Source organism: Gracilinanus agilis, chromosome 4 (genome assembly GCF_016433145.1).
Source record: "Gracilinanus agilis isolate LMUSP501 chromosome 4, AgileGrace, whole genome shotgun sequence".
Lineage (NCBI taxonomy): Eukaryota > Metazoa > Chordata > Mammalia > Didelphimorphia > Didelphidae > Gracilinanus > Gracilinanus agilis.
In genome coordinates this window covers 458,711,215-458,728,918 of record NC_058133.1, presented here as the reverse complement: position 1 = coordinate 458,728,918, position 17,704 = coordinate 458,711,215, and the positions used below count along the sequence as shown (strand labels likewise).

Below are 17,704 nucleotides of genomic sequence, written 5' to 3'. Positions count from 1 at the left end.
GTGCTTTCCTATTGGCATTCTTTTTTTTTTTTTTTAATTTCCTTTTTGTAACCCTTAACTTCTGTGTATTGGTTCATAGGTGGAAGAGTGGTAAGGCTGGGCAATGGGGGTCAAGTGACTTGCCCAGGGTCACACAGCTGGGAAGTGTCTGAGGCCGGATTTGAACCTAGGAGCTCCCGTCTCTAGGCCTGACTCTCAATCCACTGAGCTACCCAGCTGCCCCCTCCTATTAGCATTCTTTTGATTTTTAGTAAAGAAAGAATTGTTTTGAATTGTTTTGAGTAGGTCAAGGACTCAGATAGAATAAGTCTTTTTTTTTTTTTTTTAAACCCTTAGTTTTCGTCATAGAATCAATACTGTGTATTGGTTCCAAGGCAGAAGAGTACTAATGGCTAAGCAATGGAGTTAAGTGACTTGCCCAGGATCACACAGCTAGAAAATGTCTGAGGGCAGATTTGAACCCAGGACCCCTTATCCTTAGACCTGGCTTTCAATCCACTGAGCCACCTAAATAAACCTCCTTGATGTAAGTCTTAAGGAGATTAATTTTCTTTTCATTTTCTTTCTTATAGCATGTGTTCGATGATCTCAGTGGCTCAGTATCTCTGTCATGGGTTGGAGACAGCACTGGGGTAAGTAACCATTGTGCAGTGACTAGCAAACATATTCAGTTACATTGTCATGTAATTTGAGACATTTGAGAATTTGGCCTTATGGAAAATTCATGTTATCTAAAGTACAAAATAACAGGGAGCTATGAGATTTATTGTTTCTGTAGAAATGGAAGAATGGTCAGTTTTTCTGCCTTCAGGATGGCCTTCACCTAAACCATCTTTTTCTGCCTAACCTTTAAAAATAAATAAAATTTCCAACTTCAAAAGTGCCCTCTTAAGAACTGATTATATATCTTGACATTACTTTATTCCTTAGCAGGAAGATAATGACTTTAGCAAACTCAAGACCAATGACCAACAGATCTGAGACTGATTGTCTTCTGGAAACTGTTTAAAATGACTAAGTAGGCAGAAAGGCAAATAGTATGTGAGGGGTACCTCCAGTGAAGTGTGGACACTGGGGAAAATGGCAGAGCACCTGGTAAGACAGAAACTTAGTCCCATTTGTCATATTCCCTATGTGTATGGCACATCTTCCCTATAATAGGTTCTTATTATTCAATTTCTTCTACTGAGTAGCTGTTCCTACCCATTTGCACTCTTGATCATCAGATGCTGCTTGATTTCCCTATCTTGAGCATGGTGGGGATTTTCCAACATTGGTATTATTGTTAGACACTGGGAGCAAGAAGGCTTTCCAATCTGTCTAAAGCCCATCCTAAAGTTGTAGCACTCCTAGTGCCCATTGTAGGTATAGTGGCTTCATTACTACCCAATCTAGCTGGCAATAGTGCCCCTATCAAAGCAGTGATACATCCTATCAGCAGCCTGAAGAAATATAGGACCTATTTTAAAATCTGTGATTAATTCCAATTTCTCATATGGAAAAGCTGGATTTAAAATCATCTTAAATTTTGGTGACGTCCCATATTTGGCTCAGAGTAGCTCTTGACATGGTAGTAATTTGAAGTTTATTGATTGGCATGTATTATTTACCAGTAGCTGATTTATTTTCGTAATACATCTATCAGAACCAACTGGTGACAACTTGCTTTTATTTCTCTCCAGGTCATTCTAGTCTTGACTACATTCCATGTACCACTGGTAATCATGACTTTTGGGCAGTCTAAGCTTTATCGAAGGTGAGACTTGTAAGCGTATTTAAGAAGTGAATATTGAATATTGGCAGGCTTACAACTGAAAAGGACCTAACAGGCTGCTTCATGAGTCTGCACACCTACCATCATGATATTGGTTACCTCACTGACAGCCTGAGTGTATTTAATATCTTCAGAAGGAAGAAGTCCTTCCAAGGAGACTAATCCTAAGGGAATTGGTGGGCTTGAGTCAGGTTCAAAACTGTGAAGGTCTTGTGTCTCTAAGAATTGTGCTATATGTGTAAAACCTAATGCACTATGTTTATATTAAGGAATGAAATTTTGAGATTTATCTAGATTTCTGCTTTTGTAGGCCCCAAAAGTCTTGGAGCAGTTTTAACCTACTAAAGGTGTTCTAGCTATGGTGAAAATTTATTAGCAGTAACACTAATAAGGGAAACAAGGTCTCCAAGTCAATAAAAAATAGGTTTATTGAGAGAGGGCCAGACTCACAATAAAGCCAGACTCTGGTCAAGACCAAAGACCCTGAGTCTTAGGAGATGGCCTCTTTTTATTCACATAAATCTGATGACACAGCATCAAATTAAAAACAAAAAGTCCAGTTAAAATTAAAATAGGATGAACATTAATCTTCCACATGGGCAGGTCTTAATTAATGACACAAGTACTGAATAAGCTGGAAAGTACAGAAATAATTCCTATGGGTGGTAACTAATGTCTATCATTATTATGACTGACCTTCCCAACGCTTCTGCAATAAGGGGTCAGGGTCTGATTGTTTTTGCTGACAATTTCTATTAATGTCAGGAGTCAGCTGCCAGATGACTGACATAAGTCATTGTACCTAGCACTCTCCTAGCTGTCTTATGTGGGACACCCAAAAGCAGCTTTCCACCTCCTGACTGACTGTTGTATGTGCAGCAGAATATGGTGGGCTTGATAGAAACTTTTGGGTTACAGGCTTAAGGTCAAGGTGCCTGTCAGCAAGATTTAATGCCTCCCTAAGCTGTATTTTTCTTAGCTAATGCTTACAATTAAAGCAAACTATATTATTTGTGTTATAGTCATAAAAGAGGATAGGGAGTTTCACATTCACATAGCTTAAACATGTTACAGAAGCATTTGCCTTTTAGCCATGAATGCCAGTCCCAGCTCCTATTAAGGAATCAAAGAGATATAGTCCCATAATTGTTTTAGAGGCCATGTCAGACAAAGAATCCTTAAAAAAATCATTGAGATTTCCCTTAAGTCCTAGCCATAATTAACTGTGGCAGGTCCCATATAAAACTCAATTGCAATCTTCTGGGGCTGTAGAGAATCTTTAATGTTAGAGCATGACCCAAACCAGGGGCTCTTTTTTTCCTCCAAACCCTTAACTTCTATCTTAAATTCAATACTAAAGTATCAATTCCTAGGCAGAAGAGTGTTAAGAGCTGGGCAGTTGAGGTTAATGACTATGCCCAGTCACACAGCTGGAAATATCTGAGGTCACATTTGAATTCAGAACCTCCCATCCTTATAACACAATGGTATTCCATCACCATCAGATACCACAATTTGTTCAGCCATTCCCCAATCAAAGGAATACTCCCTCATTTTCCAATTTTTTGCCACCACAAAGAGTGTGGCTATGAATATTTTTGTAAAACCCTTTTTTTATTATCTCTTTGGGATACAAACCCAGCAATGATATTGCTGGATCAAAGGGCAAGCATGCTTTTAAAGCCCTTTGGGCATAATTCCAAATTGCCTTCCTGAATGGTTGTATCTATTCACAACTCCACAAGCAATGCTTTAGTATCCTAATTTTGCCACATCCCCTCCAACATTTATTATTATCCTTTATTGGCCAATCTGCTATGTGTGAGGTGGTACCTCAGAGTTGTTTTGATTTGCCTTTCTCTAATCAGGGGGGATTTGGAACACTTTTTCAAGTGTTTATTTAGCTTTGATTAGTTTATTAGTTATTTATTTGATCATTTGATTAGTTTATTTATTAGCTTTGATTTCTTTGAAAACCATTTGTCAATTTGGGAATGGCTTGATTTCTTGTAAATTCTACTTAGTTTCTTATATATTTGAGAAAGTAGACCTTTGTCAAAAATTTTTGTTATAAAACTTTTTTCCCAGTTTGTTGCTTCTCTTCTAATTTTGGTTGCATTGGTTTTGTTTATACAAAATCTTTTTAATGTAACATAATTGAAATTATTCATTTTGCATTTTGTAATGCTCTCTCTCTTGCTTGGTCTTAAATTTTTTACTTTCCCATAGGTCTGACAGGTATACTATTCTTTGTTCACCTAATTTGCCTATAATTTCCCTCTTTATATTTAAGTCATTTACTCATTTTGAATTTATCTTGGTATAAGGTGTGAGATGTTGATCTAAACCTAATTTTTCTCATACTGTTTTCTAATTTTCTCAGCAGTTTCTGTCAAATAGTGGGTTCTTGTCCCCAAAACTGGGATCTTTGGGTTTATCAAACACTAGCTTGCTAAGGTCATTTACCCCAAGTCTGTTCCATTGATCCAACCTTCTGTCTCTTAGCCAGTACCATATTGTTTTGATGACCCCTGCTTTGTAGTACAGTATAAGATCTGGTACTGCTAGGCTTCCATCCTTCACATTTTTTTCATTAGTTCCTTGATATTCTTGATCTTTTGTTCTTCCAGATGAACTTTGTTATAATTTTTTCTAATTCTGTAAAAAAATGGGGTTTTGGGGCACTGAATAGGTAAATTAAGTAAGATTGTAATTTTTATCATGTTAGCTTGTCCTACCCATTTCTCATTCTTTTTAAAAAACAATTTATAATTTTATAGTTTCTAACAAAAATGTTCCATTTCTTCCTATGGCCCTTTCTAGATTTTTTTCCCCCTGCATATCCACTCTCTCCTCCCCATCCAATTTTGTTACTAATGTTGTCTTACAAAGTTATAGTCAGAGTGTCTATCCAATTCTGACCTCTTTATCCTGACCATTGTGCTAAACCCTCCCATTTTCCTTAATTTTCTTGTTAATCATTCTTTATTGTACAATAATATCTCATTACTTTCATATACAGCTAGCTCAGCCTGAACTCATTTTCCTGCCACTTCTTTGACTAATTCTTTTAAGTTTTTTATATCTCTCCTTGATTCTGTAGTCTGGAACAGGACCTCATATTCTTGGGTCTAACCAGGGAGAGAACATAATGGGAGATTCTATGTTTTTTCTTCTTTGTTCTCTCCATCACTTTGGGTGCTTTTAAAAATAAAAGAAGCAAAAAAAAAATGCAACCATAAGAAAAGACAAACATCCTTCATTTGCTGCTTGAATATCAGTTGACCCAACCAAGTCTTTCCCATCTCTTTATTCATGATTTCACATAAATTATTTTTTAGTATACATTGTTCCTGATTGAATAGAAATTGTTTTTCAGATACATTGTTACTTTAACAAGGTCACTTTGAATTCTAATTGTATCATAGGCTATAAGGGACCTTGCAGGTTTTTTAGTTCAAATGCTCATATAAGAAATTGAAACCTAAAAACTTCATGTCACTTGTCCAAGGTCATACAGGTAGAGTGAGGAGCTGAGTCAGGATTTGAACACAGGTTCTCAGATTCCAAATTCAACACTTCAGGCTTCCGCCTCATCCATTATTTTCCAGTTAACTGGTTCAAGTGCCAGGCTTTTTGTTTTGTTCTTTGCCTTTCTGAAGGTCAGGTATATCTTTTTGCTGTGCCAAGTTCTTAAGAAACAGGCTGACCTAAAGCACATTTCAATGAGCTTTCTAAGGTGTGGCATAAAGGAGGACAGTTTTTAAACTAGTTTGAATACTGCCATTGTAAGGCCATAAGACTGTTAATGATTGCATTATACAATACCCAGAAGCTGTTTAACCCATAAAAACTAACCCCTGGATTTCTGCTTGTTCATATGCCTGCAATTAAAAGATAATACTGATCTTAGAGTCACAGCCCTAGAGGAATAAGATAGGGATCTGTTAGTAAGACCTATTCCCTCTCCAAACTCCTTTTATTTTGTCTTTATTGTCCATACAACATAAGGATAATTTCAGATTTCCATCTACTCCAAAGGAAAGGGGGAGAAAGTATAGATAATCTTCTGTCCTGTGCATTTGTAGACTGGTAGTTTCCACCCATGAGAAGATAAGCAATTTGGTGGTAGGGATGATTCAATATTTGTCTTTGTATCTTCTGGAGCTAGCCCTTTTTCTTTCCAAGAGGGGTCTATATCTGTGATTTCATCAGTATGGTGAGCTATAGTAGGAACTTGCTCTCTTTGAAGTAGATCAGCAGCCCATCTGTAACTTACAGTCTCAGAATTGTTAGAGTGCCAAAAGGTTAAATGATGGAACCACTGTCACACAAACGACACACAGCAGAACAGGTCTTTGAGATTCTAAGGCCTGGCCTTGATCAAACTAAAGAGGCTTCCTCTTCAGGCCTGTGTCAGGCACTTAATAAGTGATGTCGAATGGTGGCTTAAGTCAGAAATCAACCACATAAATTCACAGACACCTATTTTTCCCCCATTCAATATTTTCATAGTTCTTCCATAGGAAGAACACCACCTCTGGTTGTAATAAAAGATTTCACATAAATCAAGCTCTATATTTGAAATTTTCCATTTAGTTAGAAACTAGATCTTGAACAAATGACTCAACTTTCTGTTTTGTAGTTTCTTGATTTGTAAAATTAGGGGCTTGAACTAGATTTTTAAGGTCTCATAGCACTATTTTATAGTTCTTTGCTTACAGTGATGTTCATGGAATATTTATTTTTGGGCCTAGGGTCATTGAAGACTGCTTAGTTACAGATTAGTTGTCCATTGGCTAGAGTCTAAACTTTCTACTGAAAGTTTAAGTTCTATGAAAATTAGTGATTCAGGTTTCTATAGCAAGACTTGGACTGAGGTGGTAGTGGTATTAATAAAAATAATTACCTTTACTGCTGCTTTTCAGGGTTTTCAAATTACTTCCATCATAACATTCTGAACAAGTAGTTACCTTCCCATTTTACACTGGAAGCTTAGCAGGGTTAGGTGATTTGTATATGGTCACCCACTAGATTTTTATTTTCTGTGCTTCCTAGGAGTATTGTCAAAATGGATATCTTAATATTTTTAAGTATTTCCAAGGTTAACACGAAAAACTTTTTTCTAATTATATTCTTTCTGTATTATAGAATTATAAAAGCCTTTGAAAAGACTTTGTGGGGGAAAAGAAACTTTCCTATGACTTATATTACATATATTCATCTTTCGAGGTGCTGTATTCTAAATGATTTCGTTTTCTCTCCAACTTTTTCCTTTTCATTCAGTGAGGATTATGGAAAGAACTTTAAGGATATCACAAATCTCATCAATAACACTTTCATTCGGACAGAATTTGGAATGGCTATTGGACCTGAAAACTCTGGGAAGGTTCGAGTCTTTGCTCTCTAATATTAAAGTGTGTACCTTATAAACTCTGCCTAGGGTGGCAAACTTAGTTATTATAGAAATCCATTAATTAACAGCTGTAAACTTTTATATGAAGAGTAAAATGTCTAATTTTATAGTGTGTTTAATTCCATATGGATACAGTTGAACCTCACTATAATTCTTTGTAGTTGGTTTCAGAATAAAGAAGACAGTGTCTTGGATGAAATTCCATCCAACTGAGTTTAATTATTGAAGTACCAAAAGACTTTTATTACAAGGCAGTTTTGACTATAAGTTGGTATCACCACATAAACTCATGTAGTGAGAATACAATTGAAGATTGACATAAATTAGTTCACATTTATGGAATGCTTAGAAATCATCCAAGTAGTACTAGATAGTTTCAAGTTTGTAATGAATGCCATTCATATTATATTGTAAGAACATAAAGGAGCAAACATATTTGTTTTAATCTGTTGCAAGATGTTTCTGATGCTTGTGAAGTCAGATTGTTCTTATTATCTAAACTCTGCTGGAGGTTCTTCTTTTGTCAGCACATTTTATCCTGATCTAATGATTCATTTTCTCATTCAGGTGATTTTGACAGGGGATGTGTCTGGAGGAAGTCATGGAGGAAGAATTTTTAGGTCATCTGATTTTGCAAAGAATTTTGTTCAGACAGATCTGCCTTTTCACCCTCTGACTCAGATGACCTATAACCCCCAGAATTCTGACTACCTTTTGGTTGTCAGCTCAGAAGTAAGTCCAGCCAAGTCTTACATGTTTATGGTCTTAAACTAGATAAACTGAAAAGAATTTTCTGTATTTGAGAATTGCTTTCATGCTGAACTTCCCACCACTGACACCTGGGGGTCTGAAATAGGTAGTTCTACCTTTCTTTCTTATGAAGGACACAGTTACTGAGTAACATTTCCTCTTATCCAGGAAAGAAAATAAAGATGTCGCTTAAACTGTGTTTTAGAATATGTCATGACAAAAGGGGTTTTTAAAACTTTCCAAAGTAAATATGACATTTATTGTCAAATTCTTGTCAGTATTGTTTCATTAACAAAGCAATTACCTTTTCATTCAATCAAGCATTTATTAAGTACCTGTTATCTGCCAGGTTTTATATATGCCACCTTTGGAGAAACAGACAGAAATGAGATAGTCTTGCCTTCTAGGAGTTTATTTTCTATAGGAGGAGACAGCATGTACATACAAGTATATGCAAAGTAAATGCAAGGTAATTTATGAAAGGGAAGGCACCAGCAGTGGGAGGGAATCAGAAAAAACTTCATCTGGAACAGAGGTTCTTCACCTTGTTTGTGCTGTGGCCTCCTCAGGCTTTCTGGTGAAGCCTATGGACCCATTCTCAGTATGATTTTTTTAAACACATAAAATAGACTACATAGAATTTCATAGAAAATCATTTTTATTGAAATAGTTATCCAAAAAAAAATTAATACGTTTACTTCTTTCAAATTAAAACCTACTGATTTAAAAAATTGCACTTGCACTGAGTGCTCTAGAAAACTAGGAATTCCAAGAGGCAGATATGAAGGAGGAAGCATATGTCAAACATGGGATATAGCTAGGGCAAAGGCTGAAAGACAAGAGATATGAGTATTATGTATGAAGAATGACAGGGAGGCCACTTTGGCTACAGCGTAAAACACTTGGGAGGCAATAATGGATAATAAAGCTGGAAAGGTAGGTTGGGGCCCAGTTGTGAAGAGCTTTAAATTCAGTTTGTATTTGATCATAGTGATAATGGAGAGCTACTAGAATTTATTGACCAAGAGAGTAAGATGGTCGGATGTGTGCTTTAGAAAAAATCACTTTGGCAACTCTGTACCATGTTAAGTTTGAGATGCTAACAGAACATCTAGGTCAAAATGTCTAATAGTTAGTGATAGAGTGTTGCGCTCCTGAGATCCTGGAGTTGAACCCAAGACTCCATTTAAGCCAGTAAAGTCACTGAGAGTCTAAGAACCCAGGATAAAGCCTTGGGTACATGCAGAACAAGGAGTGGGATGGTCCAGCAAATGAGACCTAGAAGGAACAATTTTGTGAAGAGGAGGACGAAGAGACCAAAGGAGCAAGAGCAAGAAGTTCAGGCAGTAACAGTAACCAACTTTCCTAGGGATGGGGGAGACTTGGACATGTTATAGGTAGCAGAGAAGGAGGGAGCCAATATTGAGTAAGAGATTAAAGATTAGAAAGGGAGGATAAGTGATTGTGGGCTATATAAAGGTGAGGAGAAGGGCTGGCAAGGAGAAAGGTCACCTCTTCATCAGAAACTGAGACTACACAGTATAAAGAAGGGAATGGGGATGAGAGCCCTCTCTTCTCCCAGCAGCTGAGGAACAGAAAAAAGACTTGAAGAAAGAATTGGTTTGGGACTCAGTTGGCCCAGTTGCATGACTTCCTTCACCTTTGTTTGCCACTCTCTCTAGGGGATCTCATTAGTTCCTATGAGTTCAGTTATCTCTGTCTATATCTATATAACACACTCTTAAGATCTTCCCTCAACTCAAGTTGCAAATCCCCAGCTGCATGCTGGACAGGTCCACCTCGGGCAAGTATCTCAAAGTTGACACATTCAAAACCAAATTCAATTTTCTTCTTCCTTAAATATGCACTCCTCCAGCCTATCCAACACCAGGTAAATGCCTCTGAGTCATTCTTGATTCTGATCAGTTGCCCAATCTTGTGGATTCTGCATCTTTCCTATCTTTGTCCCTTTCTCAGTAACTACCCTAGCTCAGACTTTCCTTATTTCTTATCTCTTTCTTACTGTGACAACTTCCTCACTGATCTCCCTTCTTGTCATCACTCCTATCTGATTGATTCTCCACATCTGCCAGAATCATCTTCCTGTGGCCCAGGTCTGACCCCATCACCCACTGCCCAGCTCAAAACCCTAGAGTTTTTCCTTAACTGGAAATATAAAATACAAACTCCTTAGCATGGCACATCAGGATCCCCAAACCTGTCTCCCACTTACATTCCTAGTTTTAGTTTACCACCTCCCTAGATGTTTATCCCTCATACCTCTACTACATTTTCTTCAAGCCTCAAAAGCCTTGTTTTCCTTCAAGGCTGAACTCGGTGTTAACTACTCTGGTGTCAGTCCTTCCCTGATTTCCACCCCCTATTTATCCCAAATTCATAGTTCTTACTCCCTCCTCAGTATTCTGTACTAAGTCTAGTATGTTTGTCATCTGACCTTAGGGTCTGGCACCCTAAAGACTTGTGGGCTTTGTCATCCTCCCTGCCGTGCAACCCTATGGACTAATTGGGCCTTTCCATTTGCCCTGCAGATGAAGCCTCCTCTAGATATGTATTATTTCCCTTCATTAGAAGCTCCCTGTGAGCAGGGACTGGTATATTTGTAAGTGTCCCCATTACTTAACATGGCATTTGGCACATGGTGCTTAATAATTGCTTTTCTATTCTGTTCTTTCCCTACTCACCCACCCAGGTAAGATCAAAATTCCTCGAAGGTAGTCTCATTTTTGTGTTTATATTCCCAGTATATAACACAACAGGTGCTTAATAAATGCTTGGTGAATCCTGCACTGAGAGAATATTTCAAATATAGATAGTGTTATATTCAAACTCTGAGAAACAGAAACTCACCCCAGTTAATGATTTGGAAATAGAGGAAAGGAGGGCAGAAAAAAAAAAAAAAAAAGAAAAGAAAAGCTGGAGGTACTGAAGACATTCAGTCTGGGGTTGGTGGTTCAGACCTTGAGAGGCACAAGAGAAGCCAAACAACTCAAGAATCCTGTTAGCCCCAGGCCAGTGGTCATGCATTCAGATAGCAACCTAGGGTAGACCTTGGATTGGTATAACAGTCATTTGTCATCTTTCAGAATGGCCTGTGGGTGTCGAGGAACTTTGGGGGAAAATGGGAAGAAATCCACAAAGCAGTATGTTTGGCCAAGTGGTGAGTAACTGACTGAGGATGATATCTGTCTGCTTTTCCTGACACAGGATTCTGTGTGTGTAAGATAACAGAAATGTCATATAACCTTAACTCATCCTTTGGATGGAGCTTATAGTCTGTTTAGAGCCACTAGACTTTTTTTGACTCGTGCAGCAGAGAATAAGCTATTCCCCTCCTTGAGTCTGTGATCGTAAAGTCTAAGTCATCAATCACTGTGTGGTCAGTCTCCGTTGCTGGTGTTCCTCAGACCACTGAGAGTGATGCTGGAGCCTCTTCTTCACCACACCTACACATAGCCCATTCATTCTACTTGGACTGGTAAAACTAGTAAGATAGACAACCTTGGTCAGCCTTCTTAACATTCCTCATCAGTGAAGGAGCCTGCTATATTCCCTTTGACGTTGTCAGCTCTCTTCCTTTGTGATGAAACAGGAAGCAGAAAGTCAGGTGGTCATGGGATCAATCTATGTAAAATAGCCCCTTTAAGAGCATCTTTTCTATAATCATCAGTGTTCCTGCCAGGCTTTTCTTTACCTATTCTATTCAAGTAGAAATATTGCTTCCTATTTGTGCTACTTAATTGGGGATTGTGAAAAATTAAATAATAACTACCTCACATAAAACTGGCTTCTGATATATAAACTGCCTTTTCAAGAGACTGGTCTGTCTCTTCTAGCTATAAGTATGTGAAGATACTATACCACTGTGCTTTCAGTACAATTAAAAAGATTTTTCAAAGGTAATTTCCTATTAAACCTAATCTTCACAAAAGATGCCCATCCCCTAGACACTAAAGTATGTTTCATTACTCATAACTGATCAAATTAAAAGAGCATCCAACAGGGATTCAGGAGACCTTGGTTTCTAATTATAGTTCTGCCACTCACATACTATGGAACCTTGAGCAAATGACTTTTTATTTGGGGAACCTCAGTTTCCTCATCTGTAAAGTAAGGGAAAATTGGATTAAGTTTAAAGTATTGGACTAGACACCTAGGACTCCTTTCAGTTCTTTGAATCTTACATCATTTAATCTCTCTCTAGCCCTCAAATTTCTCATCTATCAAATGAGTTTATATTCGAGTCTGGTCTTTTTTTTAACTTTGTGATTCTCTGGCAGGAGAACCTTCAGGATCTTGCTACAACTGTTTATACCCAATTCTTCTAAATTTAGTTATCAGATTTTCTAGCCCACAGAAGGTTAGGAGAGAATGAGCAAGACTACTGACAATAGGAAAATACAATAACTGTTATATATCTTAAGAGACAGAAAAAAAGCAACTGAACTGAAAAAATATAGCTCTATACAACTCAGAAACCAGGAAAACCATCAGAATTTTTGAAACATGACACAAGAATTGAACTTGCCAATAGAAGATATTTTCTGTCTATTTTAGAAGACAAGGATATGTATTAATACATTTTAGTAAGATTTCAATTAAGCATAAACATAAAAGACTTTGGTATGAACTTCAGTTACCTGGAAAATACACTCATTAGTCCATCAGATTCCTTCATGATGCTAAGTAAGAATTAGTGTACACACATTCAAGATTATCCCTTCAAGATAAATCAGATGTACAGGGTATATTTGGATGAATCTCTGACACTCTTGCTTATTCCTAATCTTTAAAATCACAGAGTTCAGTATTCCAAACTTGTTTAAATGCCACTGATGATAGCTGCTTGCTTCTTTTTCATTGTATTTTTGTGGTTAAATTTATTATATATTATATTATAAGCCTTGTCTAAGCAACAAATACAAATAAATAGAATGTGGAATATAACCACAAAATGCAAACTCAACATTTTGATGAAAATAGAAAATGTATTTAACAGAAATTTTGAATAAACCACTACTGGTTTGCTGTTTTTTTTTTACTTCTATTTGTACATTCATAAAATTTTATTACTGACTTTGAATAGTCATTGTAAATGTATATTTTCTCATTCTCTCTTTGTATAATTTTGTATGTCTTTCCTAATTTTTAAAATCTATTTTATATTTATCATTTTTATAACTTTTTGAAGTACTTGAAATCAACAACTATCAAACACCATCTATTGAGTTATGTAAAGATTGCAATCTTTGTCAATGAGGATAGTGCCCACACTACCAAAATTCTAAATCCTTTAGGCCTTAAAGTATTTCATTGACATTGATGTGCCACATGCCCCAGTGCTTAGACTACTCTGTTTCCCATTTTTCTCTTTCCAAATAAAGTTGCCATGAATATACAGTTAGGCATTTTCCCCCTTTAAAACATGACATGATAATAATATGATAATCTTATGATCAGTTTTTGTACCTTTGGTCACTCTAACCAAATTGCTTATGTCTTAAATCCTGCATCAATTTAGAGCCCTACCAAGAATGTAGTAGAGCACCTATTTCCCTGGACCTGCTCGCAAATTTTTTTTGTTATTTTGCCAATTTAGGAATATGGGATGGGATCCTAAAGCTGTTTTAATTTAACATTTACATGATTATCATGGAGTTAGACCATTTTTTGTGTGTTTTTAAACATTTCCATCTTCAAAATTTGCCCTTTGATCATTTTTCCTTTGGAGAATAGAAATTACAGATTTGTATTCTTGGTTCTTTAGAGTTGAGATGTCAGATTTTTGTCAGCTATGATTGTCACAAATGTTTTTTTCCCCTCAGTTTCTTGTCTTTTCCTTTTCATAACATTTACTTTTTGTCAGTATTTGTTGTTCAGTTGTTTCAATCATGCCTAACTCCTCATGATCCCATTTGGGATTTTCTTGGCAAAGATTCTGGAATGGTTTGCCATTTCTTTCTCCAACTCATTTTACAGATGAAGAAAGGTGGGGCAAATAGTGTTAAGTGACTTGCCCAGTATCACACAGCTATTAAGTGTCTTAAGATTGGTCTTGAACTTAGATCTTCCTGATTCTAAGCACAATGCTCTATCTACTGTGCCACCTAGCTTCCCTTGTTAGTGCTTACTAATTAGTTTTATCTGATAGAAATTTTGTAGCTTTTTTATATCCAAGCAGACAGGTTCAGCTCTAACACTCTTTTTTCTATGGTCATCTCTAAGTGGACAGCTGAATTTCAGTATTACACCTATAAACTGATGCTCTAAGTAATTGGCCAAAGCCTTAGATTGAAATTGCATTAGCACTACATGTTAATGAGCAATTCTACTAATTTTTTTTCTGAACCCTTACCTTCTAAATATCAATTCTTTTTTTTTAACCCTTAACTTCTGTGTATTGGCTCCTTGGTAGAAGAGTGGTAAGGGTGGGCAATGGGGGTCAAGTGACTTGGCCAGGGTCACACAGCTGGGAAGTGTCTGAGGCCGGATTTGAACCTAGGACCTCCCTGAGAGGCCTGACTCTCAATCCACTAAGCTACCCAGCTGCCCCCCTCTAAATATCAATTCTAAGTGCCTGGGGCAGCTAAAGAGTGTCTGAAGCTCAGATTTGAACCCAGATCCTCCCAATTCCAGGCCTGGTGTTCTATCCACTGTGCTACCTATTTGCACCTACTCTTCTAAATCTTGCAGCACAGGGTTTAAATACAGAAAGGACAGCCCCTTTGAACATTAAAATGCAGTTTTCAGTGATTCATTAATTACAAAGGCCTTATTCAGAGATCCACTACTTAAAATGTTTGTTTATCCCTTTACATGGGTAAGCTTTTGTTGAAGTAGGGTTGTCAGTGTGTACCAGTGGCAGAAGTCTTTGTTTCACTGGAATACTTTAAAAAGACAGATCTCACTGCTCATAATTATCATATGATGAATGGTGGTCCCTGAATGTTTTGGGGGTACATTTTGTATCCTGATATTTTGATAGATGTGATTTTTTTTAATTTAAGCAAGTATGACCTTGCATTTCCTCTAGATAATCTCAATAGCTCCCCAGGCAGACTATCCTACTTAAAAATTCAAAAGTATTTCAGCACTGACTAACTTCCAGATTCTTCTAAATTTTCACCTTTCTAATTAGATACATTGGACTCACGTTCAGCATTACTAATCTTGAGCATTTATGTCCTGTGACACTCGCCTTTGCAAAAGAAGAATCACTTGATCATGGGCCCCTCACAGACCCACTTGTTTTAAGATTAAAAATTTAACATATCTTTTTTGAGGCCTAAGTATGGTCATGAGTCTATATGGGGTGTGACGGGTACAAAAGAGTGTCACCTACCACCTGGAGAGCATGTTCAACTTAGTATTGTTGGGGAGGGAACATACAAGAATATGGAAAGAAGCTGCTAAGCTCTGGAAATACAGAGTGAAAATGAAACAATCTTACTCTTAAGAATGTTCTTATAGGGGCAGCTGGGTAGTTCAGTGTATTGAGAGCCAGGCCTAGAGATGGGAGGTCCTAGGTTCAAATCTGGCCTCAAGACACTTCCCAGCTATGTGACCTTCGGCAAGTCACTTAACCCCCATTGCCTACCCTTACCACTCTTCTGCCTTGGAGCCAATACACACTATTGACTCCAAGATGGAAGATAAGGGTTTAAAAAAAAAAAAGAATGTTCTTATGTTCCATCAGATGATCAAGGAAACATTTATGGAACAGATAGATTTGAACTGTTGAGTAAATAAGATTTTGATGCTTAGGAGAGGACATTTATAGAGAAGGGAAATGAATAAACAAAAAAGGGATGCCAGCTAAAGTGAATTGCTTAAATTTGACTAGAAAAGAGGTTTCCTGAGAGAGAGAAATAAGAGATAAAGCTGAATAATATCTTCAGTCTATTAATATCTTTAAGGTTCAAAAATAGAGGCAATCCTATATGCATAGTGGGTACTAGTCTTGGAGTTTAGAAACCTGGGTTCAAATCATATCCCTCCTACTTGTTTAGTTGTGAATCACTGGACAAGTTATTTAATGTTCATGTGCCTCAGGCATCTCCCAAGAATGTATCTACTGTCTTAGAATTGCTTTGATGAAAAGAACCCCCCTCCCAAATTAATAAAATCACAGATCCTTTTTAAGATTTAGAAAATTATTTATATCTGTTATTTAATTGGATAGGTAAGTTAGGACCATTTTATGATTGTTCCCAAATGATTAGTTTTTGAATGAATCAGGAAGATGTGTGCATCATAGGATCCTTGATTTAGAGTTGGAAGAGATCTTCAGGTTCAAGCCCTTTCTTACAGTTAAGGAAACTGGGTCACACAACTAATACATATTTAAGGCAGAATTCCAGCTCAGGGGCTCAAGTCTTCTTGACTTCATGTTTTATTTCTGATTTTAGAGTTGAAGGAACCTTAAAAGTATGTCCAAACTCCCCCATTTTACAGATGAGGAGATTAAGGACCTGAATTGTTAAGTGACTTGCTCAAGGTCACATTGGTAAGAAGGCTGGGAAAAACAGTTGAGGAGGTGGCTTTGAGAGATAGAACCTGTTAAACTCAGCTTGTTTATAAAATAAACAAAACTTAACTGCAATCAGACAACGTGGGCAGAAAATTTGAACTGCAATATTTTTCTGTCTTTGCCTTGTTTTAGGGGATCACAAAACACCATCTTCTTCACTACCTATGTGAATGGCTCCTGCAGTAAGTATATTTCATTTCTGGAAAATAGGATCAGAATAGACTGCATGCTGTGAAGTGCTTAACTCAGGAGACCTAAGTTCTCATCCTTTTACTACCTAGTTGTGTAACCTTGACTAAATCATTTAACTTGCCTGGACCTTAGTTTCCTCATCAGTTAAATAATGAAGTTGGACTAGCTGATCTCTGTGATACTGTTGCCCAGTGAGAACTGTTTGGACCATAGGAGAACAAAACTTGGAAGAAACCCTGAATCCGTTTAACAAAATGCATTTGCATTTGGTACTGGGCACCAAAAAGAAAGTTGTATTGGCCAGGATGTAAACTAGGTTTCCCATGTTACAGACAAGAATTTTATCACAAATAAATTGAGGTGAAATCTCTGTTTAATATATTAGAAGATCTTAAATCAAAATTTCTGGGATAGTTAAAACACGTTTTATTATGACACATAGACTAGATAATTTTTTGTTGTTTTTGGAAACATTTAAATCAGATGTTTAGTATTTTCAGTACTTATTTAATCCTTACCTTCCATTTTAGATTTAATGTTTAAGTATTGGTTCCAAAAAAGAAGAGAAATAACGGCTAAGCCCATGTTGACAAACCTATAGCACAAGTGCCAGTGCATTTAGAGCCCTCTCCATGGGCGTGGCCCACCGTCACCCCAGCACAGAATTTGCCAGAGTTTATTACTAGAAAGCCAAAGAGATGAAGGGCACTGCTGTTCCCTTCCTCCTCTCCCTGCAGTTTGCAGTTTGAGCACTTGATCTCCAAAAGGTTCACCATCACTAGACTAGGCAATGGGAGCTTAGTTAAGTGACTTGCCCAGGGTCACACAGCTAGGCAGTTCACTTAGCTGCCCTATCTTCTATATTTATTAATAAGAGCAAGTTGAATTATATGAAAGAATATTTTTATAGTTTTGTAAAAATATAGTTTTCTTTTTTAATATTTTTCTTGATTTTTTTATGAATCCTTCTTTTCCAGATATGTTCCTTTTGTCCTCTCCTCCATGTAACAAAAAAAATTTTTTT

At 36.9% G+C, this 17,704-nt stretch overlaps 1 protein-coding gene across 1 annotated transcript in view; it reads left to right on the top strand.

The window, feature by feature from the left end:
• Positions 1 to 1,709: 1,709 nt before the first annotated feature.
• Positions 1,710 to 17,704, top strand: part of SORT1 (sortilin 1) — a 34,953-nt gene continuing 18,958 nt past the window's right edge. Inside the window, exons 1-5 of the mRNA XM_044675934.1 lie at positions 1,710 to 1,756; positions 7,061 to 7,163; positions 7,758 to 7,922; positions 11,045 to 11,118; positions 16,621 to 16,670. Coding sequence (XP_044531869.1) covers positions 1,725 to 1,756; positions 7,061 to 7,163; positions 7,758 to 7,922; positions 11,045 to 11,118; positions 16,621 to 16,670 — 424 coding nt within the window. The 5' untranslated portion in view covers positions 1,710 to 1,724. The remainder of the gene's footprint in view (positions 1,757 to 7,060; positions 7,164 to 7,757; positions 7,923 to 11,044; positions 11,119 to 16,620; positions 16,671 to 17,704) is intronic.